Source organism: Trichinella spiralis (assembly GCF_000181795.1).
Source record: "Trichinella spiralis strain ISS 195 chromosome Unknown Scfld1, whole genome shotgun sequence".
Lineage (NCBI taxonomy): Eukaryota > Metazoa > Nematoda > Enoplea > Trichinellida > Trichinellidae > Trichinella > Trichinella spiralis.
In genome coordinates, this window is record NW_003526940.1 from 1,700,584 (window position 1) to 1,727,554 (window position 26,971).

Below are 26,971 nucleotides of genomic sequence, written 5' to 3' on the forward strand. Positions count from 1 at the left end.
AAAACCAGTTTTTCTTCAGAAGGTTAATTCAATTACCCTTTGGAGGATGTTCCGGTATCAAACAAATAAATATTTCCATCACGAGCTTGAGATGCAATTATGAACTGCCTGTGCGGACAGTAGCGGATTCGGTTCACCTGACTTTTATGCAAGATTGTTACTTGGGAATGCATTTCGGCATACATTTCTTCATTCTCCGTTTGAAACTGCAGTTCATCTTCGTTACTCACATACTCAGGATAATCACGCAACTTTATTTTCAAAACATAAATGGCATTTTCTTCATTCTCCAAAATTGTTCCGATCAGCAAGCGATAAGTGCGTTCATCACTATAAAGAACGAGCTGTTTTTATAATCGTTAATCAATCATACGAAACAGTCGACAATTTAAAATTAGCATAATCATAAAAAATATATTCAAATATAGCACTGCTTTTATTATTTATAGCGAGAAAGTTGAATTCTGAATCACAGAAATAAGCAATTAACAGTACCCACAATATTCCACAACAGAATGAAGCTATTAAAAAAAGAAAATTTACCAAAAATGTCATAAGCAAATATACCGAATCACAATAAATACAAATTATTAATTGATCTATAATTGCTATAATATTATCATAATTTGAAATCTTACACAGAATATAAAATCTGAATGCAACTTTAGCAATATTAAATTGCAGTTTAATAAATTTCATCACTTTCACGTAACTGTTAAAAGTGTCGACGTTATTTTCCTAATGAAAGACAACTTACTTCATTTCTGGAAGCCACTGAACGCATATACTGGGATCCGGGAGTTCATGACAAATGAACTAAAATTTGTGCAATTTAAAAAAATTTTCCACCAAAGTGCATATAGAGTGAAAAAACAAAAATGAAAAAAAGACTTTCTACTTCAAGAAAAACAAAAATTTCAAAAAATAATCTAAATTAAAATAAACAACTATTAAAAATGACAAAATCTTAGGCTACAGAATATAACAATATTAACGTTAACCTACCTTGTTATACAATAAAAGTGCATTTTTCCGCCACGTCAAATAATCTTCTTCATTGATTTTAAATTCATCAGATGAAACTGTTTGATCATCAGAAAAATTATCAACGGAAGAATCAGGTCCAATTTCAATACTTTCTTGGTCATTTTCATTCATTTTAAGCTACAATCTGAAACAGAATTTGTATAAGTAAAGGTTTATTAACTAAATTAATAAAAATTAATATTTAAAAATAACAATAAATAATAAAAATTAAAGTTATTAAAAATTAAAGAACTATTTCATAATTAAAATAACAATTCCAATACGAATGTTCAAAATTCGGAGTAAACTTTTTTGATTACAATACTATAAGAAATGCAGGTAATGTTAACAATGTTGATGCAATGACAAGTTTATAATTGCGCATATTATATAAATATGCATACAAATTATTTTGAACTGCTTTGTTAAAATATTATGATATTTAAATTATATTTTACGAAATTTTGAGGCTAACAATATTTAGAAAAGAAGCATATCAAAAATTCGACAGTGTTCTTTCGATTGTTTCATAATGCCAACTATGAATACTCTTTTTTTGCGTTGGAAAGACTAGGTTTAATCATGGTTTTTGTGGTTAATTATTATTTTTCATTACTTTCCCAATTTCATTACTTATAAAGCCCAGCAAACTCGCCAGTGCAGTCATATTCCTGCGAAATGGCACTCATCTCAATAATATTCTAAAGATTGTCACGTACACCCTAATTTTTGACTCCGTTTACTTTATAAATAACAACTGAAGTGAGTGCTTTCAAAGCGGTTTTCACGTTACACAATTCTAATACGTAACTGTATAAAAAACAATTAATCTGCTAAATTTTAAATAATGTAATTTCGAGTAAATTATAAATTTTTAAATTAATGTGCACGAAAAAAGTTTTCCTCGCATTTTCCGTAGGCTTCATAAAGAAAAAGTGTCTACAGTATGGCATTATTACTTGACGATAGTTTACTGTGAATTATAAAATTTTGAACCATCTATCGTTGGTGATTTTTACATTAAGCATGTCATTTATTATGATTTAAATAAAAATATAATTTCAGCATAATTTTTACATTAAGCATGTCATTCAGTGGAACTGTTCGGCTGACAGACTTGAACGATTTCATTGCTCCTTCGCAAGTAGCTTGATTTTTCGTTGACAATTATTGTTATTTTCACAGTGAAATTTTAAGAATTGCATCAAGCCAATTTTGGATAAAAGATCTACGGCAAATCAGTCTGAAAGAATGCGTTTTGATAGAGATGAAATCAATAAGGTTTATTTTGTTTATCATAAATAATTAGCTTATTGTTTCTTAATATATATATATATATATTTATTTATTTTTAAAGCTTATTTTGATACTATTCATATCCTTAATTTTCAGTAACGTACTTTTTATGCTTTTTATAATTGTTATATCAGAACAGTGTTGGTTGCAATTGTTTTTGAAGAAATGTGGTTTTAGTCCAGTCAAGAAAAACGCATTTTAAAGCCTGTTAGTGTCACGTTAGATGACTGCCTAGCTTGCAGCGGTTGCATTACTAGCGCTGAAACGGTTCTAATTGAACAGCAGGGTCCGAAAGAATTTCTAAAAATGATCGAAGAATTTTCCAACGATAATAAAGTATGAACATGCGTTTTAGAAATTTAATTAAAAAGTTGTTAATGTAATTTTCTCAATCCAAAGATTTTGTATAGGTCATTTCCAAAGAATTAAAGTCACTTTTTGTTGTGAGCATTTCACCTCAGTCGAGAGCTTCATTAGCTGCGAGCTACAATTTAACAGTAGAAGTTACACAACGAAAATTGTGCGCATTTTTGAGGAGCTTAGGTAGTAATGATTTCAATCTCTTTTAGGTATTTTGTTAAAAATGATAAAAATAATTTTTCTTTTGTATTCATTTTAGGAGCTGACATTTGTTTGGATACGACATTTGCTAGAAATTTTAGTCTCCTTGCTACGGCTGAAGAGTTTGTCGATTATTATCGAAAAAATTATTTGAATTGCACTTCAACATCTTTGTCCATTTCACCGTTGATAACTGCAATTTGTCCAGGTTTTCTTTTGTATAGCAGTGATTGCATTTTTTTCTTCTGATACATGTATATATTGTTTTTTGTTCAGGTTGGGTTTGTTATGCTGAGAAAAGCGTTAGTGATGTTGTTATCCCTTTGATGTCAAAAGTGCGTTCTCCTCAAGCAATTGCTGGCTCGTTTGTTAAAGATTATTTATCCAAAACGATGAGTAAGCAGCTGTTTAAATTTTATTCATTACTGATGTGTGGTGAATTGCACAGCATTTAGATATCTTGCCAAATCGTATTCGTCACGTGACGATAATGCCATGCTTTGACAAAAAGTTGGAAGCATCACGTTCTGCATTTCTTGCCGACGATGGTTCAAGTCGAGAAGTTGATCTTGTATTAAGCACAAGTGATATTTATATGATTGTAATTGAAAATTCTGATTTACTGTATGACAGATATTTTCGTTCAGGTCAATTTAAAGAGATTCTCGATGAAAAATGTGCAGATTTTAAAAATTTTGATTCAAGTGAACAACCGAATTATTTGTAATTTGCTTTTTTTTAGAAAAAATATAATTTAAATTAAATATTTTTAATTACGGTGATTTAACAGATGCTTGTTTGACATTTTTGATGAAAATACATTGTACAATCATGAAGGATCAGGCTCGGGTGGATATTTGGAATTTGTTTTCAAATACGCTGCCAAAGAACTGTTCAACTTGGATGTATCATCTGTAGAATATGTTGCTCAAAGGTATGTTTATTAATTTTTCATATTTTATATGTAACGGTAACGTTAAAGAAACAAAGACATACAAGAAGCTCGTCTAATTCACGACAATAAAGTACTTTTTCACATGGCTTTGTGTTATGGTTTTCGCAATATACAAAATTTAATTCGAAAAATTCGGGCCGGAAAATGTGCTTATCATTTTGTGGAAGTGATGGCTTGTCCGTCAGGTTGATTTGTTGATTATTTAATTAATTTTTTAATTGAATGAAAATTTTCCATTGAAGGTTGTTTGAATGGCGGTGGTCAGATTCGTGGTATTGATAAGATGACTAGCAACGTTGTTGAAGAACTCTACCACAGTTTGCCGACTGTTCAGCCAGGAGAATGGCCAAATTTGAAATTGCTAATAAATAGATGGCTTGGAGGAAGTTTGCAAAGTGAGAAGGCTAATCGAATGCTGAAGACGCAATATCAAGCTGTGAAAAGTACAAAATCAATGCGCTTCAATTTAGAATGGTGACTGGATTAATTGGAAAATTTTTGTTTTCTTTATTATAATAATTGTTATTTTTCTATGTGTAAGTTTTTTATTTATTATTTTTAATTAATATTATAATTTTTCAATCATATCAATGAAATCGGAATGTTTGATCTGTTGATCGTGTTGTTTATTTTGAAAAATATTTATAAATTAAATGTGAATAAAAATAAAAGTGGAAATGATTGAATCAAGTTATTCAAATATTAGTTTGAAAAATTACTTTAAAAAATTATAATTGAAATTGATCATTACAACAATTAAAATTTGTTTTTTGTGAAAATGTTGTCAATGATCAATAAATGTTTGTAAAATAATTGGCATTTTCCAAAGCGCCTTCCTTTCGACATTCAAAAATTATTGTGAAAATAATGAATCAGATAGCATTTCACCTGTCAATTTGTATAACCTGTATTATAATTTTTAAAAAATGTCCATTGTTTAAAGCGGTCATTTTGCATCAAATTTCACAATACAAAATTTTGTTCAGCTTGTTTCAACAACATTAAATCCCCCAGTTTTCAATTGTCGTTTTGTTGAGTAAAATTTTGATTATCATAATTCCCTTTAGGTAAGGTTTTAGTGTTTAATTTTTCTTTTTTATTGGAAATGATAAATATTATCCGAAAGTGGTTTTTCCATGCTTTTATAAATGAAGGATGGAAATTAATTTATTGATGTTATGATGGCTTGTTTATGAATTTAATATAAAATCACAATTGAAAATCAGCAAGCGTCTTATTGAAGATAAATTTTCTTAGGCAGCAACTTATTGGAAGTTAAGAGAATTTAATTTGTTGAATGATTTGCTATGTGAAAATTATTTTTGAAAGATTTACCCAAAATTTTAATGTATTTATTTGAAAATAATTGCATAAGTTATTGAAAATTTTTAATAAATAATAAATAAGCACACGATAATTAAAAAATATTCAAAGATTGAATAATAATAATTTATTAATCATCTCGAAATATATTAAAAGTATTAAAGTTTAATGAACTGCATAGTGAATTGCAAAAACTTGGAAAGAATTGTTCAATAAAAGATAATCATAATTGAAAAATTAGGCATGTTAATTTGTATGTAAGATAAATAATATTTCGATGTTCACATTTTGAACAGATAAATCAGTGAAAATTTTTTTGTCATTTTAAACCTGAAAATTCAGTGATTAAATTAAGCATAAAATCATAATTTTACACCATTTCCAATTGTTGATGTTCGTTGACAAGACTACATTTCCACAGGGGAATTGTGAAATATTCGAACGGTTGCTATTCCCGTTTTGTCATGCATAATTTTTCATATCAGTTTAAAAGTTATTAAAAACAAAATGAATAACTTTCATTAATCATTTTTTTCTGTTTCAAATTGTCCAGAAGACGACTGTATTTTATTACGTCCAAATGATTTAAAAAAACTACTAAATAAAATAGAAACAATTATTTATTTATATTTTAATAATTTATTTGCATTTATGAATAATTAATTCAACAAAGACCAAATAAATATACATTTTGTTCAGAGTCAAATTTAAATATATTTTCATTGAACAATTGTAGAAGACAAATATTATTTTGTTAAAATAAAGTATTTATAAAAAATAGGTTCAATCAAAAAAGGTCACTTACTGTAGAAAATACCAAGACAATTTTTCAGTTCAAAAAAGTCATACTTTTTTGTGGTAATTTTTTCTTTAAATTTTTATGATTTATTATTACTTGAAATATAATGCAGTCATCATAATTTTAAATTTAATATTAATATTATTTAATATATATATATATATTTCTTTTTTTTCAATTATTCGGTACACTTTCGATTCGATTATATTTTTACTGTTGTTGGTGGCATTTGAATTTTGTCCAAATTTAATTTAAATTATTTTTTTTATTTAATTTGAAAAAATAAAATTACAACTTGTCCAACTGAAATAAATTATTATTGATATTTTTTTGTTCTTTCTTTGGAAAATTTTCCCTTCGAGCAGTCAGTAAAATGCCAGCAGTAGAGCAGTTTTAGTTGGAATTCAAGGCAACACATTATCGCATTTTAAATATTTATTTTCGCCATATGTCAGTTATGATCACAATTGATACATTTTCACAGCGTTGCCAACGGGATGTTTCATTTATTTCCAAACAACTCCAAAATAGCTTGACTTCTTTTGCATGTTTGAATTTTATGCAATAATTTTCAATGGCGCATTCACAATTTTTCATTGTCACTTTTATAATCGTCGGCTTGCTTATTGCATTTTCATATTGCAGTATTTTCAAAAGTGATTGTTATGCACTGTTGTAACAAATGAATGCAGCCGTAAAATGCGTTGCCATTCGCTTCATTGTTGTTGTCATTGTTTTCGCTTTGCCCAGCGAAGAAGCTTTGCGTTTGGTTCAAGTGGTAAATTAATTTAATTTATATGCAAATTGCACAGGCAAAAGATAATAATCGTTCATTTGCAAGGTGTGGAGACACGGAGCTAGAGCATGGTTGGAAAATACTTTTCTCAACTGCAGCCACTCGTCTGAGCATGGGGCTGGAGAGCTTTCGCAGGTAAGGAAAATGAAAATTTCCAATTCAAATGCAAAAAATTAATTCTGATATTAAATTAATCAGGTTGGATTTATGGAACAATACGAACTTGGTCAATTTCTTCACGAACGTTACAAAAATTTTCTGTCGGAATTCAAAATGGACGAGGTGATGCCAAATGTTGCACAGCAGAGATTTATTTAAATTTTTCTATGTGAAAAAATTCAATTCAGATTTATGTTCGCTCTACGGATACGAACAGAACAATTTTGAGTGCAATGGTGAATTTGGCCGGCTTGTTTCCTCAGAATTCCAATGATTCAGCGTTGCACCTCAACTGGCAACCGATTCCTGTTCACAGCGTACCCAAAGACAATGATCCGGTTCATATTGACAAGTTTATTATTAATATTAAAGCATTTCACTTTTTATTCAATTGTTCACTTTGCATTTAAGCTTTTGTATGCTTTTTCCAAATGCAAAAAAGTCGACGACATATATTGGAATGAAGTGATGACCTCGGCGCCAGTTTTGAATCTCATGCATCAACACGCTGAACTATTTGATTTGCTTCGGAAGCAGACAGGCTTTCCATTGAAAACCTTGGACGACATATACCAAGTTTACGAACCATTGTACAGCTTGGTAAATGAGAAAAAAAATTTCTTTCAAATTAATTCAGACAATTAATATGCAGATTCAAAATGACGGATTTTTGCCGTGTCTACCGGAATGGCTCACTGTTGAACTTTATCAAATTATTGAAAATTTGTATCGCGTTTCAACGACATTTTATTACAACGATCAAAGAATCAAACCTTATCGTGGAGGTATGAATGAACTTTGCTTTACTTTTTTGTTTTTACAAATTTATCTCACAGGCATCCTGCTTGAACACATAGCAAATCAAATACGCAAGAAAATTTTTGGCTCCATTCCAAAAGCAAAATATTTCGGATATTCTACAGTATGATGAACATGTATTTTCACCGAAATGCCTACTTTTACTTCTATCATTTACTTTCAGCATGATTTGACACTGATCGGTCTTTTGGAAAATTTGAACGTATACAATGCGGAAAATCATCCTGAATTTTCGGCTGCATTGATGGTCGAATTGCACGAAACATCCACGCACGGTTATACAGTAGAAGTAAGATGCATGCTGCGGATGTTTCTTTTATGAATTTTAAATTCATTTAATTATGCGGTTTTAAATTTTTTATTTACATTTCAAGTTGTGGTATAGAACAAGTCTTAATAATAACACGTTGAAGCAACTGTTCATTCCTGAATGTTCGCCGACTTGCAGTGCGGAGGAATTTTTAAATTTTTCCAAAGGTAAAGGAGTGGCTGATTGGTTCGAAAGTTGTGAATCTCTTCCATCCACCATCACTTCAACAATGCAAGATGTGAATCATAGTGGTAAAAGAAAAAATTTTTTTCATACAACTCATTGATAATTTATAATTAAAAAATAATTGCCTTTTCTCTTTCATATTTCAGATCTGGTTGTCATTTTATTATCAGTTTGCACTGGAATTTGTTGCTTATTATTGTTGCTTTTCATTGGTATTTTGTATAATGGAAAAAAAATCTCCCCACAACAGTAATTTTTTTGAATTTTCAAATCAAAACATCTCAGGAATTATTTGTTGAAATGTACCATTTTTAACTTTATTTTCAGTTTTTTATCATATGCTATCATAAAAAGCTCAAAATATCTTCAAGAAATACATACTTTTTTAACACAATTTATATACCTTTTAGATTTGCAAACCGGGAAGAATTATCCAAGCCATAAATGGCTATCACCATCATCAATCAGTAAAGCGGATTCACAAATCACACCATGAAAAAGATGATTCTGTATATATGAATAAGCTCATTCACTTGTTACCTTTATTGATTTATTTGACAGAAAAAACAATTTTTTACGAATAGGTAGAATTAATTTTTTTGCTTTGGCAAATTATGCATAATTTATTTATATAAGCAAAGCATTTTTATTATGCAATAAATAAATATAAAAACTTTCTTATTGCATATTTTTTGCACAAAATAAATAAAAATTTATTTGAATCTACACTCTGTTCAATTTAATTTCTTGTTAACGCTCAAAAATATAAGCAAATTTTGACGAAAACGAAATAAACGCAATCTGAGTGTTTTATTTTCAGAAATGTTATTTTTACTTTTCAAAATAAAAAATATTAACTCCATTATTGTTCATATTTTAATGTTGAAAACATAAAAATTGCATCGTTTTTTCGTTCAATGTTGAATTCATTTTTCGATTATTTTTAAAATTAACACTTGGGTAGACCCTGAGTATTCATCAAAGACATGCCGCTTCTTTTGCTATATTTTGCGTAGAACTGTGATTGGTTTTGAATTTTATTGGTTTACACGGCGGCTAAATTTCATTACATGCTGTTGCGATGAATTTTACTCGTTGTTGGGAATCTCAATTTTACTGGTTGTCATTTTCATGCATTCTATTTGTCAAATTTTCGTTTCTTTTTAATGGTCACTTTTTTATTCTAAGCTTTACTGTTTATCTTCTATATGTATATTAGTAGTAGCTAAATTATACATTTAAAAGCTGACTAGCACGTTAAAATTATAAGTTTATTAATAAATTTGCTTGTGGTTTCATTTTTGTTCATAATTTTATCCATAGAACTGCTGATCAGATCTAAGAAATTCGCTTTACTTTAATTTAAACTGACTTGGTTTATTGCGTGTATAATATTGAGCATTTTAAAGGCCTTGTTCAGAAGTTTGCTTCCTATTAATTTGTTTCTTAATTTGATGAAGTTAAATATAAGTTTAAATTAAAATATAAATTGAATTTAGAAGTTATGGATGCTATTAGTAAGAAAGATCACGTGGATTCACCATTTCACTGAATTTTATTAAATAATTAATTGTAATTAATTTTACCACATAAAGATCATAAAATAGTAAAGCTTTGAATATCAGAAAACTGACCATTGAAATGAAATCAAAATTTGACAACTAGCACGCATTACAATGACAACCAGTAAAAATTTAGGTTTGCGACAACGAATAAAACTTATCGCAACAGCAACTAATGAAATTTAGCCGGCATGAAAACCAATGAAATTTAAGGCCAATCAAACGTCGAGCGGCATGCCTTTGAAGTACACTCGGGTAGTAGGCAATTAACACTGTACTAATTAAAAAAATAGTTTGTCAGAACAATAATTTTGTGACAATTGATTTAAAATATGTAAAAGCAATTTAACAATTTGTAATATACAACCAACTACTTATTTTAAAAACAACAGTATATCATTTAAATTGATAAGCATTAATTTTTTTTCTTCATAATTATTGTTTTTTGAATATTTATAATTTAAATAATGATGTTTATTTAATATTGTAAAAAAAATAAATTTCCGTTGCTTTGCTGTTTTTATTTAACTGAAGAGAAATATTTCCATTTGTGGCAAAATGTATTTTAACTTTGTTCATTACAATTCAATATGACATTATCATTTCATAAATTAATAAGTGTTATTTTCTAAAATTATAAAAAAAATCAAGTAGCAAAATACTGTAATACGTATGGATCTTATTCTTATTGAGCACAATTGAACTCATTCGACCATCATATTATATATTCTCATGAATGATGGCATACATTGTTGCTTCTTTGAATTGCACTTCAAGCTGCTGATATCAGTCTTTTTAATAAATATCACTAGTAATAAAATAAAATAACATACACGAAGCAGTAAAATTTTCTTTATTTTTATGTAATTTGCAGTGCTAGTGTAACGGGTAACAAATAAAACAGGTATCAACAGAAAGACACAAAAAAAGCGTACAAAACTTATAATCATTATTACGATTAAGTAAATCATCATAGATCAAAAGCTGAAGCACCACCTATCAACAAAGAAATAATTTCGCGGAACACTGATTGGCTGGAATGATATTGGACAGGGAAGGCGGAAGTGAGCGTTCTTGGTTAGTGAAAAAGATTCAGTGTGTGTTGCTTTGACCGATGTCGATGTGCCGTTGTCTGTTGAGCAGTAAACGTTTTCCTCCCTATTATGAGTCGTTCTGATGATGGTAACAATAAAGAGCAGAAGGCCGCTACACTAGCATAGTTTTCATTGCAATTGTATATTGCAATAATAAGAAAAGAAAACAAAATAATAAATAATCGAATGATTTTAATTAGCACAATCGTCTCAAATTTTTTGGATATTCAAATTAACGTTTCTTCTGTTTGTTCAAATTCATCTTGCTGAACATTCCCTTGACACGTTGGTTAAATTTGCCGAAAACTTTTTTGCGCTTTATTTGAGGAAATTCCACACATTCACTGTCTGTGGACCACTCTTTGATGGCGTGAACAGTTTTGCGAGATTTCTCCAGAACATGCTTCAAACTAGAGTCCTTTTTCATCATGTGAACCAACAAAGCCCAATGTAAAAAGGCATATTGGGGAAAAGATTGCACGGACAGTGCTCTTTGTTTTCGCACAGCTCTCACAACTGCCTGGATATTGATGGGTTTGTTCTTATCTGCAATATGAATCAGGTTGTTCAAGCAAACGAAAGTTCCAGCCCTGCCCACTCCGGCTGAACAATGCACCACAATAACCGGCAATTTATCATTTTCTCGAAGCAAATTCTTTTCCATTATCTCCATTGCTTCCAAGATGGCGTGCGTACAAGTTGGTGGAGCGTGATCTGGCCAATTCAGAAGCATGTAATGGCTCAGTTCTCGACTTTCGTCAGTGCTTTTATTAACCAGACGTAAAAGGGTTATTTGCAGCTGATTATGCATTATTTTTTCAACTTGCTGCACTGAAAACTCACCGGACTCCAGATTTTCACCAGGTTTCACCGGCCAATACGGACGGTCCTTCAGCTCATTCTGCTCAGTAATGACAACCAAACAAACCACTGCACGTACTTCTTCATGCCAAACCATTGACCAAAAATGACTGACTGTCCCTTCAAGCGGGGCTTGGGTTATTATATAAATGAACGGAGAATGGGGCAGTTTAACCCAGTTGGCGTGGATGAAATCATTACCGTCGACCGGAAATCTCAACTTTACACGTGATATATCCAAACATGGGATGTCAGAATAGCGCACACGCCCATTGGTCGAATTCTTACTAAACTCAATGTGATTATGAGGGATCAAAATCACATTTTGCAATTCCTCAAATTCCTCTTTCATTTGTTCCGAAAGTTTTGTCAATTTCATGGACGCCATAGCGTTGAACCATCCTTGAAAGCTGCACTTATCGACGGATTTCTTTCTTGACATTGCTTTGGATACTTGACTCGACAATTCGCTAGTCCACAGAAGAATATCACTAAAAGTGATTAAAACGAAAAGTCACAGAATATATAAATAGATAAAACTTTAAAGTAAAACTCACTTTAAACCGCTTTAGTTTTAGTTTAAATTCAGTTTAAACAAAAGACACTTTCAAATTTACTTTAAACTACAAGTTCATCAATGTATGTGAAAAACAGATTTCGCTAAATAATTCAAAATTTTTTTAATTCACAGAATTTATCATTTATGCTAACTGATAATTCTATAAATTTTGAAATTTCTTCTAATTGTTTGTTTGAAATGTGATTCAATTCAAATTACATTTCAATATTCACACGCAATTGATGTTTCAGCAAACGTTTCACTGATCCAAAGTCTAGGTGAGCAAACTACTGTGCAGTGCAAACTTCATATCATAGTCTCATAACGTAATTGTTAACATAAACACAATGACATTTCTATTCTTGCATAGTAAGTAAAGCTGTACTCTTGAAAATATTACATTTGTTACGTAATACGTAACGTTCAAATCATCATTATAAAATATCTACAATTTTCGCGACAAACTACACCATAAACATCCTACTGAAACAATAGGCAAGCAACTCCTCCACAGTACTATCATCAAATCTTTCCTCCCTCAGTTGTCAGTGGCAGTTGAAACTGAACACATCACGACTGACAGAAGCTGGAAACATCACGAATTTTTTCTTTTTAATGCAATTGTAATTGTAGGAACGGACTGCATGTATTCTGCTAATTTTTTTTAGACTACTATTGTTAGACAAAAATTTTCCATAAGATAGATTCATGCTTTGATTTGTTCAGATTTTCTTTTGCACAATTCAATTTCAAGAAGATGTATTTCACAGCCTATAATGAGTCACAATTTGGTTCATTTAATATGTGCAGTACTTCATCAGCTAATAACATTTAACTGTAAATAGATAGAATATTTTAGATTTCATTGAAAAACAATTTCCACAAAAATTTTCATATGGAGACATATTTTTGTTATTCAGAATTTCATATGCGTTTCAATTAGATTAAAATGCTTATTGCTATGTATTACGATGCCATGAGACCAAAGCATTTCAAAGAGCACTCATGAACATATGATAGTAGCACCAGTAGTTAATGTCAAGTAGTCTGTGCACGGCGAATGTGTGTGTACTGTGTGTGCGCTACATATATCATGTCAACATGTCGCCATTACAACGAAACGCTCTGAACGGATTAATAAGAACCTATACACAAAAATTCTCATATCAGTATAACATGTTGCATAACTTTATCATCAATAAAAATATTAGTTTGTTTTTAATTAAAATTACTTTTCAGTTCATAAATTTTATTATTTTCATGATTTTACAAATTACAAATAATTACATCTTGCCAAGTTCTATTATTTATCATAAGCCCACTTTTCATAACTATTCCACTTCACATATCTGACTTGATATATATTTTCATTTTTTAATAAATATTCCCAAAAATACATTTGAATGTATATTTTATTGCATTACAAAAGAAGCATATAGAATGAAATGTAACAAACAACAGATAGATCAGCCAATACTTTTTTCTATCATCAACATTTTTTTCTACCATTAGGCAGTTACTAAACTCAACATGAAGATGAAGAAAAACAGAATAATAAAGCAATATAATGTATTACAGTAAGAAAGAGTACGTGCTGAGGATTTCACTGTTCTACGGGCAGTGGGCCTTTCTCAGCCGTTGACATGTCACAATGCATGGATTGTAAACAGTTGCTGTTGATGCCAATGAGAGGGCACTTTCAATGTATATTCATGAAAGGCTGTATGCCAAGAGTCTCATGTCATTACCTGGAAACAAAATTCGACCTTTTTCTGCTTAAAGTGCTGAATGGAAAGCTTTCGTTTTTCTTCTTTTTCTTTTCCTCTTTCTTTTTTAGTTTCGCCTGACAGTGACATCAAATTCTCGAGACTAGCACGTTGGTCTTCTTGTGTTTCTTGTTAGAAGCGGAAGTAGCATTCCTGTTCTTGCCTATTCACCAACATGCCTCTAACTCCAGGCATAAGATGGTTTTGTAGTCACAGGTGATATCTTCTGATTGGAGGTGTACCACTGACACTGCCGACTGCTTAATTGCTCTGATGTCTATACCGTTCATAAGCTATGATCCGCTCGCTCCAGCTGAATTTCAATATGGAAAACAACAATTCGGTGCTGTTTATGCACGACGTTCAACTTATCATTCATGTCTCCTTGTTTCTCCTCAATAGTTGCGGTTCGTTGTTGCTTCCTGTCGTGAGTATTAGTATATAGCTTCCAGGTCTTGGATGAAGGTAAAAAGCCCAAATTGTTTGTGTTATTTTAATGTGATCATCATATTGGAATGCAGTTTGGAAGTGTGAGGTTGGCTGTGTGGTAGAAGATTGTTCTTTCGAGTGTCAAAGCAGTTGTAGATCCACGAATACATTAAGCGGCTTCTTGGTTATAAATAGCTGTTATTTCCATGGTTTCCCTTGTCGCTCTTCTTTCAAAAATTGCCTTTTTCTCTATTTTGTATGCCAAATAGAGATCCACTAGGAAATCAAGGATGTGTAGGTTTTGTTTGATCACTATCATGACCTCTAAATTGGTCTAAATCATTCTTGTACAACCATTTTATTTCTTTATCCTACACCAAAATACACTAATCGTAAATAACAGTAAACATATGCGCTACATTTTATACTTACTACTGTGCCTTTGCATCGTTTCCTGCTTTTAGTAGTGTAATTCTGTTTATCAGATCTGCCTTCGTAAGCTGGCCGCACACGGTCACTTCATCTATCGCTAATAACGCCATCGCGGAAGCAACGAGCTTAAAACGAAAATTTTCTATTCCGGAAATTTTCAATGTTGGAATGACTAGTATGATCTCTTGCTATCTTCAATGTTAGTTTTCCAGCGCCTGCGTTAACGCAGACAATGACGTTATTTGTGAATAAATTAAATCTGTTTACGTTGATTCTTCAGACAAATTTTCAATGTTAAGCTTTCATGAAGAGTGGGCAAGGATGCTTATGAGATTCCACGCTGCAACAGTAGTAATAACGACTGGGAAGCTAAATAACCGCTACTAATTCTAAAATGTAAAAGATAAAAATATTAGGTTGAACGGAAAGGAGGCGCTGCTAGCGGAAGTTTTGCTTACGTCAGCACTGGCCCCGCTAATCGATAAGCTTGGTAACCGGTCCGGACATTTCTGAACGTGCAGAATATTCGCTTTCATGCTAGCACAGTTCAACACTGCGTAAGAATGACGCAAAATTTTAGTAAATACGTAGTGCATGAAGCTACTATAGTCACAATGTTTTCCACATCTGGCAAGCTTGCATGCAAGAACTCGCCGATGGTTTTGACTGTTATACCCTCAATCAAATGAATAAAAAAAATAAATATGGGATAAATATTTAACATTCAAATTAGTAGACGATCCGTAATATTATTCCTTGCAGCTTTCAGACAATTGCGTAGGATTATAAGGCATCGGCGAGGTGTATGAATAGAAGTGGCAAATATACGCGGAAATCCGACATTCGTGGTTGCTCTGCACGGAAGCAACAAAGCGGCTATATCACAACTGTTGCTTTCGATTTGAAATGTGCAAATTTTCTGTCTTTGAATAATCAAAAAGTGATAGGCTAATGGTTTAATTAATTTATGCTGCAAAACTGTTAAGTTGAATGCGATTTTAAAGCAAACAAATATGAACAGTAGCCACTGGGTAGCAAGCTACCGTTCTTCAACTAAAACTGGAGGTGACCAATATCAAAAGTTGACAATATTTTCTTGCGTATAAAGAAACCTATTTATTTGCTTTTAATCAAAAAATTTTACTTTTATGCAGTTAAATAATAGTGAATTAAATTGCAGATTAGTGTTTTATTTTGAATGAAGTACAATGAATGAAATATGTAATTAAATTTTATTTGAAGCACTTTAAAACCCTCAATTCAAATGCAGCTTAAAATGTGCTCAAACGTACAAATCATAATTATATTTACCGGATCTGCACAATGGAAAAGGGAAGTAACAGGCTTTACATTTTGAGGCGAATTTCCTTTTTCTTACAATTTTGTTCTTGCATATCAATTTAGTGCAAACATTTCATTCTTAACATATTCTGTTTTGTCAGCGTCAGCGTTACATCCAGGAAATACATGCCTTCATTTATTACAATTAGCGTGTACTTTTGTGATCGACCCGAACATGGTCAAACCATATTTATTACGATTTTGAAATACTGTACCTTGTTTCATAAAATACTGTTTACGTTGATCAAAAATTGAACTGAATATACTCGTTAATGATTGAATTTCATAAAATGCATCATATACAGCAGTAGATAGTGTAGCATAGCAACTGCATTATAGCGAAGACAATTATGTGTAACTCTTATTAATGCACAGAAAATTTGTACGCGTTAATGTTATGGAAATAAAAGATGACGAAGAATAGTGTGTCAAAGTTGGAAATATAAGCATCATGAAAAGCTTTAAAATTTGTGCTTATATTTGATATTTTGAAACGGTTAAAAATTATGAAGAATGTGGTTGTGTAAACAACGATGTATGTGATTCAAATAAATCAAAAAAGTATTTAAATATGATTACTCAGTGCCATATAAAAGCCTGTACTTTTGATTTGAAATTAATGATCATTAGTGCATAAAGCATTTGGAAGATTTTGTATATTATTTGAAAATCAAGATTGAATTTTAAATAAGCACCGGACATGTGCTTTTGATATCATTTTGAAATACTGTTACTTGTTTTTATTTAAAAAATAGAAAGTAAATAATAATAAGTTACATTTCTTTTGACCGAATTTTCAAATATTTTTGTATTTTTGTGCTGTTTGATTACTGTAAAGACTTTGAAATGTTTAGAATTTTCATAAGATGTGCTTTATTTTAATTGTTTTTATTTTAGTTGATTTAATTATTTGTTTTTCATTTTTAAAAAGTTTATTTTATCGTATTTTTAAAGCTTTAATTAATGATAAGTAAACGATTTTGGTCTCTACTTAGTTTATTTTTTAAAGAGTATTGAGAATATTATTTTTAATGAAACATTTTTAACGAATTATTGTTTATTTTTACTTCTGTATTTATTTCTGCGAAATTATTTTTCACAGTAAATGACAATGTATTGAATTACAGTAAGACTATAAGAAACATTTTTTACAATGTTTGTTTGTATGTTATGCTTGAAAATTTGCAATAGTTATTTTTAATTTGTATTTTTTTTAAATTTAACACAAACAAACAATATTTGAGAGTTAATATTGTTACTTTACAATGTAGGACGTTTTGAGTGATTTTCAAGTGTTATTTAACTACGTAAAAGTCGAATTCTGAAGTAAATCGGTGAATAGGAATCGTTTTTCTGTTAGTAACGTTTATTTTGATTAATTTCAATGTATTTTTCTTATTTTTTTATTCAAAGTTGCTGTTCTATCTCAGATTTAGTTGATGACTGATTTCATTTTTCAATGATATGCAATTTTAAGTGTTTTATTTTGAGTTCTGTTAACAGTTTCATAATTTGTTCACTGTCACTGAAATTATCGCGAATTTTATCAGACTACTCATCATTTTCATTTATTTTGTTAGTTTCACGCAGATAATTGTTGATGATGATGACATGTTGCATGACGATGGTTTTTGTGAGAAATTTGTTATTTTGATTCTTTTGCATTGTAGTTTGTTCAGTTTTTAAAAATGTTTAACATTTTGTCGTCCATCGAGTGTTTTATTCGTTTAAATGTTTTGTTCAGTTATTTTATACTTTCATCTTATTTTTATCCTCCTACTGTATATCATTCGCGTTGATGTATTTTTTGAATATTTGTACTGAGTAATGCCGTTGAAGGTATTTTTATGTTGTGAATTTTGTTGAAAAGATGCATTTCAGTTATAAATTGAAGAGAATGTCAAATTATCGATCTGGTGGTTATTCAAGAGATCACGGTCGCTCTGGTCCTAGCTTTAGAGGTCAGCGCAACAGTAATTATAACAGTAGTGCCGGCGAAACGCTTCGCAAGCCTCGATGGGATCAGATTAAGCTTCCTGTTTTTGAAAAGAATTTTTACAAGGAGTCGTCTATTTTGATGGCGAGACCAGTTTCTGAAGATGAGAATTTTTTCCAAACTCACGACGTGAATGTTCGTGGCAACAGAACTCCGCGTCCTGTGCTAACGTTTGAAGAAGTTGGTTTCACAGGTAAAATTTACCGTTACTTTTAAATGTCCGAATTGATATGTTACAAATTTTGTTTTCCACGTTGCATGTAATTGAAATTTTAATGTTAGTATGTATTTTTCTCAGATTCTTTGACAAAGCAGTTGAACAGTAACTTTGCTAAGCCAAGCGTAATTCAAGCAACTAGTTGGCCGATTGCACTTTCCGGTAGAGATATGGTTGGTATTGCTCAGACCGGCTCGGGAAAAACTCTTTCAGTATGTTTCTTCACGATTATTGACAACAAAGTTGAATATATGTATGTTGGTTTTTTTTAATTGCAGTTTCTTCTTCCAAGCATTGTGCATATTAAACATCAGCCACGTGTTGAACGTGGTGAAGGTCCGATTGTATGTTATGTGATTGTTTTTTTAATATATATATATATATTGATTTATTTGTTTGTTTTTATGCTGTAGGTATTGGTTTTGGCTCCAACCAGAGAATTAGCTCAGCAGGTGCAAGAAGTTGCAATCGAATACGGCAGTCGTAACGGTGTCCGCAGTGTTTGTGTATACGGCGGTGCTTCGAAAGGACCACAACAGAGAGAGCTGGAAAGAGGTGATTCGGCGTCGTGTTTGTTTAATGAAGTATTTGTAATTTAATGTTGTATGTTTTCTCTCTCAGGGGTAGAAGTGTGTATTGCAACACCCGGACGTTTGCTCGACTTTTTACGCATGGGTGTAACAAATCTGAGAAGATGTACATTTTTGGTGTTGGATGAGGCTGATCGTATGCTGGATATGGGATTTGAACCTCAGATACGTCAGATTGTTGATCAGACCAGGGTTTGTTGATTAAAAAATGATCTGTTGTTTATTTTTAAAATTAATTTTACTTTATAGCCGGATCGTCAGACAATTATGTTCAGCGCCACGTGGCCAACCGAAGTGCGTGCTCTGGCAGAGAGTTTTCTGCGTGATTATGTTTTTGTGAACATCGGTTCTTTGCAATTGGCAGCAAATCATAATATTGAACAAGTGGTTGAAATTGTTTCCGAATTTGAGAAACACGAACGGTGAGCGGTGATTGTTGTCTTTGTTTTCTGTTATATATATATATATATATATATATATATATGTATGTTTCCATGAAATTTAAATTATACGTTTTTTTTAATTATAAAATTGAAGTTATAGTAATGAAAATTGGAATAATTCTTTTTCATTTTAGATTATTGAAATTACTGCAAGAAGTTACAAAAGACAGCGATCCGAAAGTGTTGATTTTCGTTGAAACGAAACGAAAAGCTGATGAATTGACTCGTTGGCTTCGTCAGAAAGGTTGGCCAGTGTTGTCCATTCATGGTGACAAAGCACAAGGAGAAAGAGATTGGGTTTTGAATGGTATTTTGTTTTTTTTAATTTTTGCATTGTTCAAAAATATTCATACAGTTTGGGTGCATTTTCAGAATTTCGAACAGGAAAATCTCCAATAGTCATTGCAACTGATGTCGCTGCTCGGGGTCTTGGTAAGTTGATCATCATTGAATGTTTGAAATTTTAAAAAACAACAACAATACAATTATATATTATTTGTATTTATTATTATTATTATTATTATTCCTTTTGTTGTTGTTGTTGTTGTTGATGATGACCATTACAGTATTAAATTTGTTTTGTTACATTGCGCTGTAATGGTCTCTTTGCTGTTCTCAGGTGTGCCGGATGATTTCTGCTGCGACAGTTGCCAAGTGACTTTGTATATTTATTTACATATTTATAAATAACAAAGCTGGGTGTTGCGACGCTACGCCTAGTTCTGTCTCTCAGTCTATATCTGCAGTCAAGATAGTCACTTGGTTGACGACGCGTAGAATACGGCTGCACATACTCCTGTGGAACAACAACAACACATCGATTTCATATGTGTAAGGAAAAAAAAATATATATATTTGATGGCTTGTGTGTTTTGTGTTGTTGAAAAAAAACGCATTGGCTCAAAAATTTGGCACGCGTCTTCCTCTCGATTAGGCCATTTATTTATTTATTTTGGCGTGGGAGAATGTGCAAAAGCATTCACATCTCTTCTGTACATGCATGTGCAGCTGCTGCACACACGTACGTACGTATGATGCGTGCGTGCACATGTAGATGTTCTTTTTTACGGCGCTTTTTTGGCTCCAAAACTACTGAGAACGTATTACTGATATTTGTGTAAGCATTGCTGCTGCATGTTTTTCCACTGGCGAAGGACAGACGCTTGGTCGACCGCTGTTGCTATAACAAGGATTTTTTTGTTTTGTGATGGCGGTTGCAGTGCCACACTGTGCCGAGGCCCAGCAATTTGTCCCGCCCTTTATGTTCGCGTAAGACAAAACTATTGCACGTCTAATAAAGTACATACATTCTCTGTTCAGGTATGCAGTCGGTGCGTTTATTTAATCTCTGATTCATTAATAACAATAATTTTCATCTTTCTTTATTATTCATAAAATCTAATAACCATAACGAAGTTTAACAAAAAATTATAAAATTTCTATTCTTTTATTAGCGCGTTTTTATTATTAGTATTTTATTATTTTTTTCATCTACTTTAAATCATGTTGATTATATTTGTATTTCATCTGGATGATAATGCGATTGTGTTGAATTTTGATATTTTTTTTCAGACGTTGATGATATAAAGTTTGTTGTCAACTATGATTATCCTCAGTGCTCTGAGGATTATGTGCATCGTATAGGTCGTACTGGGCGTTGTAATCGTACCGGTACGGCTTACACTTTCTTCAATGCCAACAACGCCCGATATGCGAAAGATCTGATTGATGTTCTGATCGAAGCTAAACAGCATGTCAATCCAAAATTGTACGAATTGGTTCAACTAGCTCGCGGAGCTAAACCAAAAGGTAGTAGTAGTAGTAATAGCAGTAGTAATTGATATTCTGATTTTCAAACAATTGTTTATTATTTAATTTGATTTAATTTTTTTGTATTTTCTTTACAGGGCGTTATGGAAATAATCGTTGGAGAAGCAGTAACGACGACAATCGTAAGCGTTCACAGGATAATAATCGTGACGGTGGTTTCGGTAAACGCTCTCGCTTCGACAATCACTGTACCAACGGTAGCAGCAACTCTCGTGGCTCTAATCGTCCGAGGTGATTGTTCAATTTTTATTTTTTATTCAGAATTTAGTTTAATTTTTTTTTGCATTTTACAGCCACCTTTGGAACTGATCAACGCTGTTGGTGTAGATAATAATACATCTATATATAATCTATATATATATATATGATGATATACGTAGCAGTATCTCTTCTGTTCGGATGCACGTTCATCGGCAGTTCTTTTTCCAGGGTTTCAAAAGCACATCCGCACTGTTGCACAATGACTAATACTTTATTTTTCATATATATATATTTTTCATTGCATTTTTTCTTTTTGTTTATGGTCATTATGTTGTATTGAAGCAAGCGGTGAATCAATTGTTTCTTTTTTAATGTGAAATGAACAGCAGCGGCAGACAGCCACACTCTTTTTTGAAAACTTTCACATCAACAGTTAATTAGTTATTTTTTACGGTTTAATTTAAATTTTTTGTTTTCCGTTAATATTTTTTTGTTGTTAAATGTGTGTTTTCATTGTGTTCATTTTTTCTCTTGTCTATCAAAGTCATTTCGTGTTGTCGAACAGGAGTAGAGAAATGAATTAAACTGGAATAAATAAATAAATATGTATATTAATTATCGCTTGTCAAAGAACAATGAACAAAACAAAGAAAAACTGAATTGAATGATGGATGAGAAATTTTTGTTTGCTTTATTTCTTTAATTGCTTCATATATGATTAATGTCTTTCGAGCAAAATATTCCTGCGGTTGTTGTTTTTGTAAAGAGAGAGGGAGAGAGAGAGATAGTGAGAAAGTTCTCTGAGCAACAATGGATTATTGAATAATATTCAAATGAAGAAGAAAAGCAGTTTGCCCCTCGGCTTAAACAGCGCACAACTCGGAAAGCAAACAACGAACGAGCTGTTTGTACAAAACATGCAACAGGATAAATAAGAAGAACATATATTTTTAAAAAATAAAAAGAAAGTCATGTATGTCGAGATTAAAAAAACATTTACTTATTTATTCACTGTCAGTAGCAACTGAGTGAAAACTGACTGACGACGGTGGGAACATTCTCAAGCACGTGTGTTGTTGACGTGCATTGGCGTGATGTGTTTGTTCAGCTAACACACAGATCGCTCGATGTAAGCTGGCTGGCTGGCTGACTGACTGTAGTGATTTTTGATCAGCTGCACTGAACACATTTACGCAAACAGCTAGCTGTTAGCTAGCTAAGCTAGCTGACTTAGAGAGAAAAAAGATAGAAAACGAAAAAAACAAAATAGAAAAACGGGATGGCAGCACCTGGAAAAGGGATAATATTTTAAAATGTATGACTGACTTCTGAGAGATAAAGAAGGGGGGGGGGGAAGAAGAATTGTCTGTCTTCCGAATGGCGCCGAACCATTCTAATCGTTACCCGGCGCAAAAGGGTAGAAATTCGGACAACCGGATGACAATGAACCATAACTGCTCAAATTGCTGGGGTTGCTGGCGCGCACAACACCACGAGCAGGGGCTAGATTTTCGACTACACGAGCACCACCACCGTGACGACTAGTTGTTGCTGTTGCACCTCGACCATTGAGAAATGACGACGACGTCGAAGCAGATGGTGCATTTGGATGGTGATAACTGTGCTGCTCGTGTTGTTGCTGTACGTGGTGACCATTATCCGGTGATAGATGTGGTTGTTGCTGTTGTAAATTTCTTCGCACTTTCCCACTGCTTGACGACGACGACGACGACATAGCTGCAGCCGACGAAACTGTCGCACTGTGTGCTGGTGCCAACTGGCAGTGATCATCTGCTGCTGATGCTGGCCATCGCAAAGATGAACTGCTGGGCCACATGCCATCAGAATTTCTGCATTTTAAACAAATAACATATAAGAGAGGGAGAGAAAGAAGGGGATAAGAAATTCTATCCATTTTTTTCTTACAAAAACTCAATCCACCACCACCACCACTACCTACCCGTGACTGACGCCACTGGACCAACGTTCGTGACCAACAACAGACGCCGAAGAAGCACCAGCAGATGTGGTTGCCACGTCACTGCGTAATAAATAATCGACATTAGACTGTCGATGTGGTTCTAGATTGGAAAAAATGCTTAATTAGGTGATGCAAACAAATGCTATCAATAAAATTAGCATACCATCTCGTTTTGTCGACGATGTACCGTGTTGTCGACGAATCACCAAATCGATCGCCGACTCTTGTTGTTGACCAGCTCTGTTGCTGCTCAGTGCTTCGTCCGACGTCGACGCAGAAGCAGTATCCGGTCGATCTATTGCAGTATTTGTCCCTTCGTCGACGGTTTTTTTGAAAAAAGCATGCTGCAACGCGTAATAAGGTGTTACTCGAGTTTTCGAGTCATAATCCAACATGCGCAACACAAGATCCTAAATCAAAACAGTTCATTTGTTCAACATCGTTGCTGTATCATTTCATTAGGGCTTGTAATTACTTGGAATTTTAAATAGTCCACCTCGTTGTGACCTGGCTCACCAACACGCCTGCCACCGGGTCCGTTCTGGTAAACGCCCAAAATTGCCGACAGCTTCCTCTCTCCTGGAGCCTCGTAACGACGACCGTCGCGTGCAGTTTTGCACCGATACGAGCCGTCAGGGTTCTTTTCAAAATATTTCGCCGTTCGAGGAGCCGCATCCAGTATCTCCTTCGGTGGCAAACCAAGAACTTCGACAATTTTCATCACCTGGTCAAACTGAAACACAAAATACAATATCTCTCTCTCGTTGTTGTTGTTGCCAGCTCCAGCGTGCATGCAATTTTTAAATATATCTTCTTCAATAAAACAATTACTTCATTTGTGCCTGAAAAAAGCGGTTCACCGGTATGCATTTCAACAAGTATGCATCCCAACGACCACATGTCAATGGCCATGTCGTAAGCAATACCGAGCAAAACTTCCGGCGAACGATAAAACCGACTCTGTATGTACTGGTAAATCTAAAAATAAAAAAAAATAAAATTAAACAATAATAATATAATATGATAACGTTTCTTTCCCATCCTCTACTAACCCTTTGTCCCATTTGGCAAGATGAACCAAAGTCAATGATTTTGATTGCCGAACGTTTCGGATTACACAGCAGTATGTTTTCTGGCTTCAAATCGCAGTGGATGATACTCAGCTCTGGAGTGGAGAGAAACAAAAGTGCAGTACATAACTGAAAAAAATTAAATAAACAATAAAAACAAACAAACTTTCAAATTATCATTATCAAATAAGAAATAATTTTTTACTTGTTGAGCGAATTTTCGAGTCAAATTCAACGACACACCCCGAAAATTGGTGTTCCGCAATAAATCATATAAATTGTAAGAGAGCAATTCAAAAACAAGACACAAGTGACTTTTCCACATAAAATCTGTCTTCAGCTTCACTGAAAAAGTAAAAATAAATATAAATACCTATATATGTATAGGAAAATAATAACAGAAAATAATACAAACCGATGTAATACTTCGAATTTTCGTCCAGTTTATTCATCATCCTCAGCAACTGGACTTCGATTTGAGCTTGGTTCAAAAATGGCCGTTTGTTTTTGATCACTTTTATAGCTACGTGGCAGTTTTCAACAGTGTCCATCGCTTTCACCACTTGACCGAAAGATCCTTTTCCAATGAGATTTTCGATCACATAACGGCCCAGCAAACGATCGCCTCGTCTTATAATGTAATCATGATTTTCATCATCATAACCATCGTTGTTCAAATCGCGTCCACGTTTTGCCAGCTCGTCTTCAGCTTTCCGCTGTGCAACACGTCGCTTTTTTTTCGCATAATACATCTGCAAACGTGGAATACAAAATGATAATCATACTTGTAAAATTATAATTTAAATAATACCTCATTTATTCGTTGGTAAGTTTTGATCAAGTCAATTGACAATTTTTTCAACGGTGCCAACGATCGATCGCGAAACACCAACTCTGAATTATTATAATGCAACATGCCGGGGGAGTTGCTCACTGCCGGAGCAGTCGAAGCGATCACCAATTCTTGCGTCATCACCATTTTACAACAACGTTTCTACAAATTAACTGAACTCAATTAAAATCATACATAAAAATGCAATGCATCATCAACAACATCTTTTCAAAAAAATTTTGCCATCATACAGTCAAACAATGAACAAAATCATTTCTGTTCTACCTAATGATTGCACGCATGATATTCTTACTATGCTTCATATATATATAATTTTAAATTTTCATAATCATTGTTTTTTTTTGCTTTACACATCTCTTGCTGCTATATTCCTTATGAAACCTTCAAAATCCCTACATATTAAAATGTCCGCCAAAAATTAACAAAATTTAAATTTATACCTGAATATCATTTTATACATATATACAGTATCACAACCTTGAAACAACAACAATAGCTGTTTTCAACAGCTGTTCAGTTCGTATGTGAAAGTGTACATGCAATCAAGCAATGGTCACTTTAGTTTACAGTGCTCTCTGCGCATGACAAAGTTCATCAGCACAAAGCCTACGTTCAGTAAACAAAATAAAAAAAAATTCCTCAGTTTACAAACAAGCAAAAAAACTTTTCAAATCAAGCTTAAAATGTTATTATGAAAAGGTGAAAAAGCTGAAAAAATCACTCTTTACAACTGTCAACATATTTATATTAGAAAAGTATAATTAATATTTTTTATCGCAAAAAATTTTAATTTTTAATATTTTTAATTATTCAAACAGATTCTCTTGTAGGAAATGAATTGAAAACTTATTTTAAAAAATACATATTCTTTTAAATGTCTAAATAAATTAGTGGTAAATTTGACATCTCGGTCGTGCAAACTGTGTACAACATGAAAAACGTGCGAGCAGATTTGTTTACAAATGGCAGTTTCGTGTTGAAAAGTTTACCAGGCATGTCATACGCATGACAAGTCGCATTTATTTTTCCATTCAAAAGAGGAAATCAACAAAACAAAATGCCACCGGTGCTGGGTTCACCAGAATCTCACTGTTGTCAAGACGCAAACATCTAAGCCTAAACCTAAGCACACTACGTGCGTCATACGTTCGATGCAACATCCGCATGCAAAGCGCTTTGAACCAAATTAACACAACATAGAGAAGAGAGAATTATTCCATAAAGCCGCCGAACCACCCGCTGTTGTGGTCAAATACGATAAACAACAACAAAATTAGCATTCATCAACAATGAATACAACCAACTGGAGATGTTTAATCAATGAAAGCACCACTTACCAATGCGAACCTTTAACGAGCAGCTTATTGCAAATTTATATTTACACTTCAACGCTCAGCCGCCTCAGCGCGTTGTCAAATACCGGCGGTATGCACAAAAATGCTTTACCTCTGTAACGGCTGATCTAAAGTATAAAATAGCAATCAACTGCATGCTCAGCTGGAAAAAAAGTTAACAT

The 26,971-nt window shown here is 32.6% G+C and overlaps 7 protein-coding genes across 7 annotated transcripts; 3 read left to right on the forward strand and 4 right to left on the reverse strand.

Moving 5' to 3' along the window:
- Positions 1 to 32: 32 nt before the first annotated feature.
- Positions 33 to 1,411, reverse strand: Tsp_07548 (putative histone acetyltransferase type B subunit 2). Its single transcript, XM_003381795.1, has 4 exons — positions 1,352 to 1,411; positions 1,006 to 1,164; positions 758 to 816; positions 33 to 330 (listed from the first exon to the last, which is right to left on the reverse strand). The coding sequence occupies exons 1-4, from the start codon at positions 1,409 to 1,411 to the stop codon at positions 33 to 35; spliced, it is 576 nt and encodes a 191-aa protein (XP_003381843.1).
- A 497-nt stretch (positions 1,412 to 1,908) lies between these two features.
- Tsp_07547 (nuclear prelamin A recognition factor) lies at positions 1,909 to 4,316 on the forward strand. The gene is made up of 11 exons (XM_003381796.1): positions 1,909 to 1,970; positions 2,092 to 2,170; positions 2,224 to 2,307; positions 2,500 to 2,658; positions 2,733 to 2,865; positions 2,942 to 3,091; positions 3,160 to 3,279; positions 3,339 to 3,507; positions 3,674 to 3,817; positions 3,866 to 4,023; positions 4,081 to 4,316. The coding sequence occupies exons 1-11, from the start codon at positions 1,909 to 1,911 to the stop codon at positions 4,314 to 4,316; spliced, it is 1,494 nt and encodes a 497-aa protein (XP_003381844.1).
- A 2,326-nt stretch (positions 4,317 to 6,642) lies between these two features.
- Positions 6,643 to 8,726, forward strand: Tsp_07546 (putative acid phosphatase). The gene is made up of 10 exons (XM_003381797.1): positions 6,643 to 6,738; positions 6,802 to 6,891; positions 6,955 to 7,038; positions 7,104 to 7,253; positions 7,288 to 7,515; positions 7,553 to 7,700; positions 7,752 to 7,837; positions 7,898 to 8,023; positions 8,109 to 8,295; positions 8,641 to 8,726. Exons 1-10 carry the CDS (start codon positions 6,643 to 6,645, stop codon positions 8,724 to 8,726), a joined length of 1,281 nt encoding a protein of 426 aa, XP_003381845.1.
- Positions 8,727 to 11,118: 2,392 nt separating this feature from the next.
- On the reverse strand, positions 11,119 to 11,844 carry Tsp_07545 (protein-tyrosine phosphatase). Its single transcript, XM_003381798.1, is given in 2 exon segments — positions 11,119 to 11,717; positions 11,730 to 11,844. The coding sequence occupies 2 exon segments, from the start codon at positions 11,842 to 11,844 to the stop codon at positions 11,119 to 11,121; spliced, it is 714 nt and encodes a 237-aa protein (XP_003381846.1).
- Positions 11,845 to 15,316: 3,472 nt separating this feature from the next.
- Positions 15,317 to 16,499, reverse strand: Tsp_07544 (hypothetical protein). Its single transcript, XM_003381799.1, has 5 exons — positions 16,460 to 16,499; positions 16,245 to 16,306; positions 15,672 to 15,852; positions 15,392 to 15,609; positions 15,317 to 15,322 (listed from the first exon to the last, which is right to left on the reverse strand). The coding sequence occupies exons 1-5, from the start codon at positions 16,497 to 16,499 to the stop codon at positions 15,317 to 15,319; spliced, it is 507 nt and encodes a 168-aa protein (XP_003381847.1).
- Positions 16,500 to 18,144: 1,645 nt separating this feature from the next.
- Tsp_07543 (ATP-dependent RNA helicase Dbp2) lies at positions 18,145 to 21,681 on the forward strand. Its single transcript, XM_003381800.1, has 11 exons — positions 18,145 to 18,463; positions 18,569 to 18,699; positions 18,766 to 18,831; positions 18,901 to 19,042; positions 19,109 to 19,269; positions 19,327 to 19,499; positions 19,655 to 19,827; positions 19,893 to 19,952; positions 21,093 to 21,298; positions 21,428 to 21,581; positions 21,644 to 21,681. Exons 1-11 carry the CDS (start codon positions 18,145 to 18,147, stop codon positions 21,679 to 21,681), a joined length of 1,623 nt encoding a protein of 540 aa, XP_003381848.1.
- Positions 21,682 to 22,944: 1,263 nt separating this feature from the next.
- Tsp_07542 (dual specificity tyrosine-phosphorylation-regulated kinase 1A) lies at positions 22,945 to 26,474 on the reverse strand. The gene is made up of 10 exons (XM_003381801.1): positions 26,445 to 26,474; positions 25,414 to 25,596; positions 25,018 to 25,354; positions 24,808 to 24,947; positions 24,585 to 24,731; positions 24,364 to 24,510; positions 24,008 to 24,265; positions 23,696 to 23,942; positions 23,512 to 23,632; positions 22,945 to 23,401 (listed from the first exon to the last, which is right to left on the reverse strand). The coding sequence occupies exons 1-10, from the start codon at positions 26,472 to 26,474 to the stop codon at positions 22,945 to 22,947; spliced, it is 2,067 nt and encodes a 688-aa protein (XP_003381849.1).
- Positions 26,475 to 26,971: the final 497 nt, after the last annotated feature.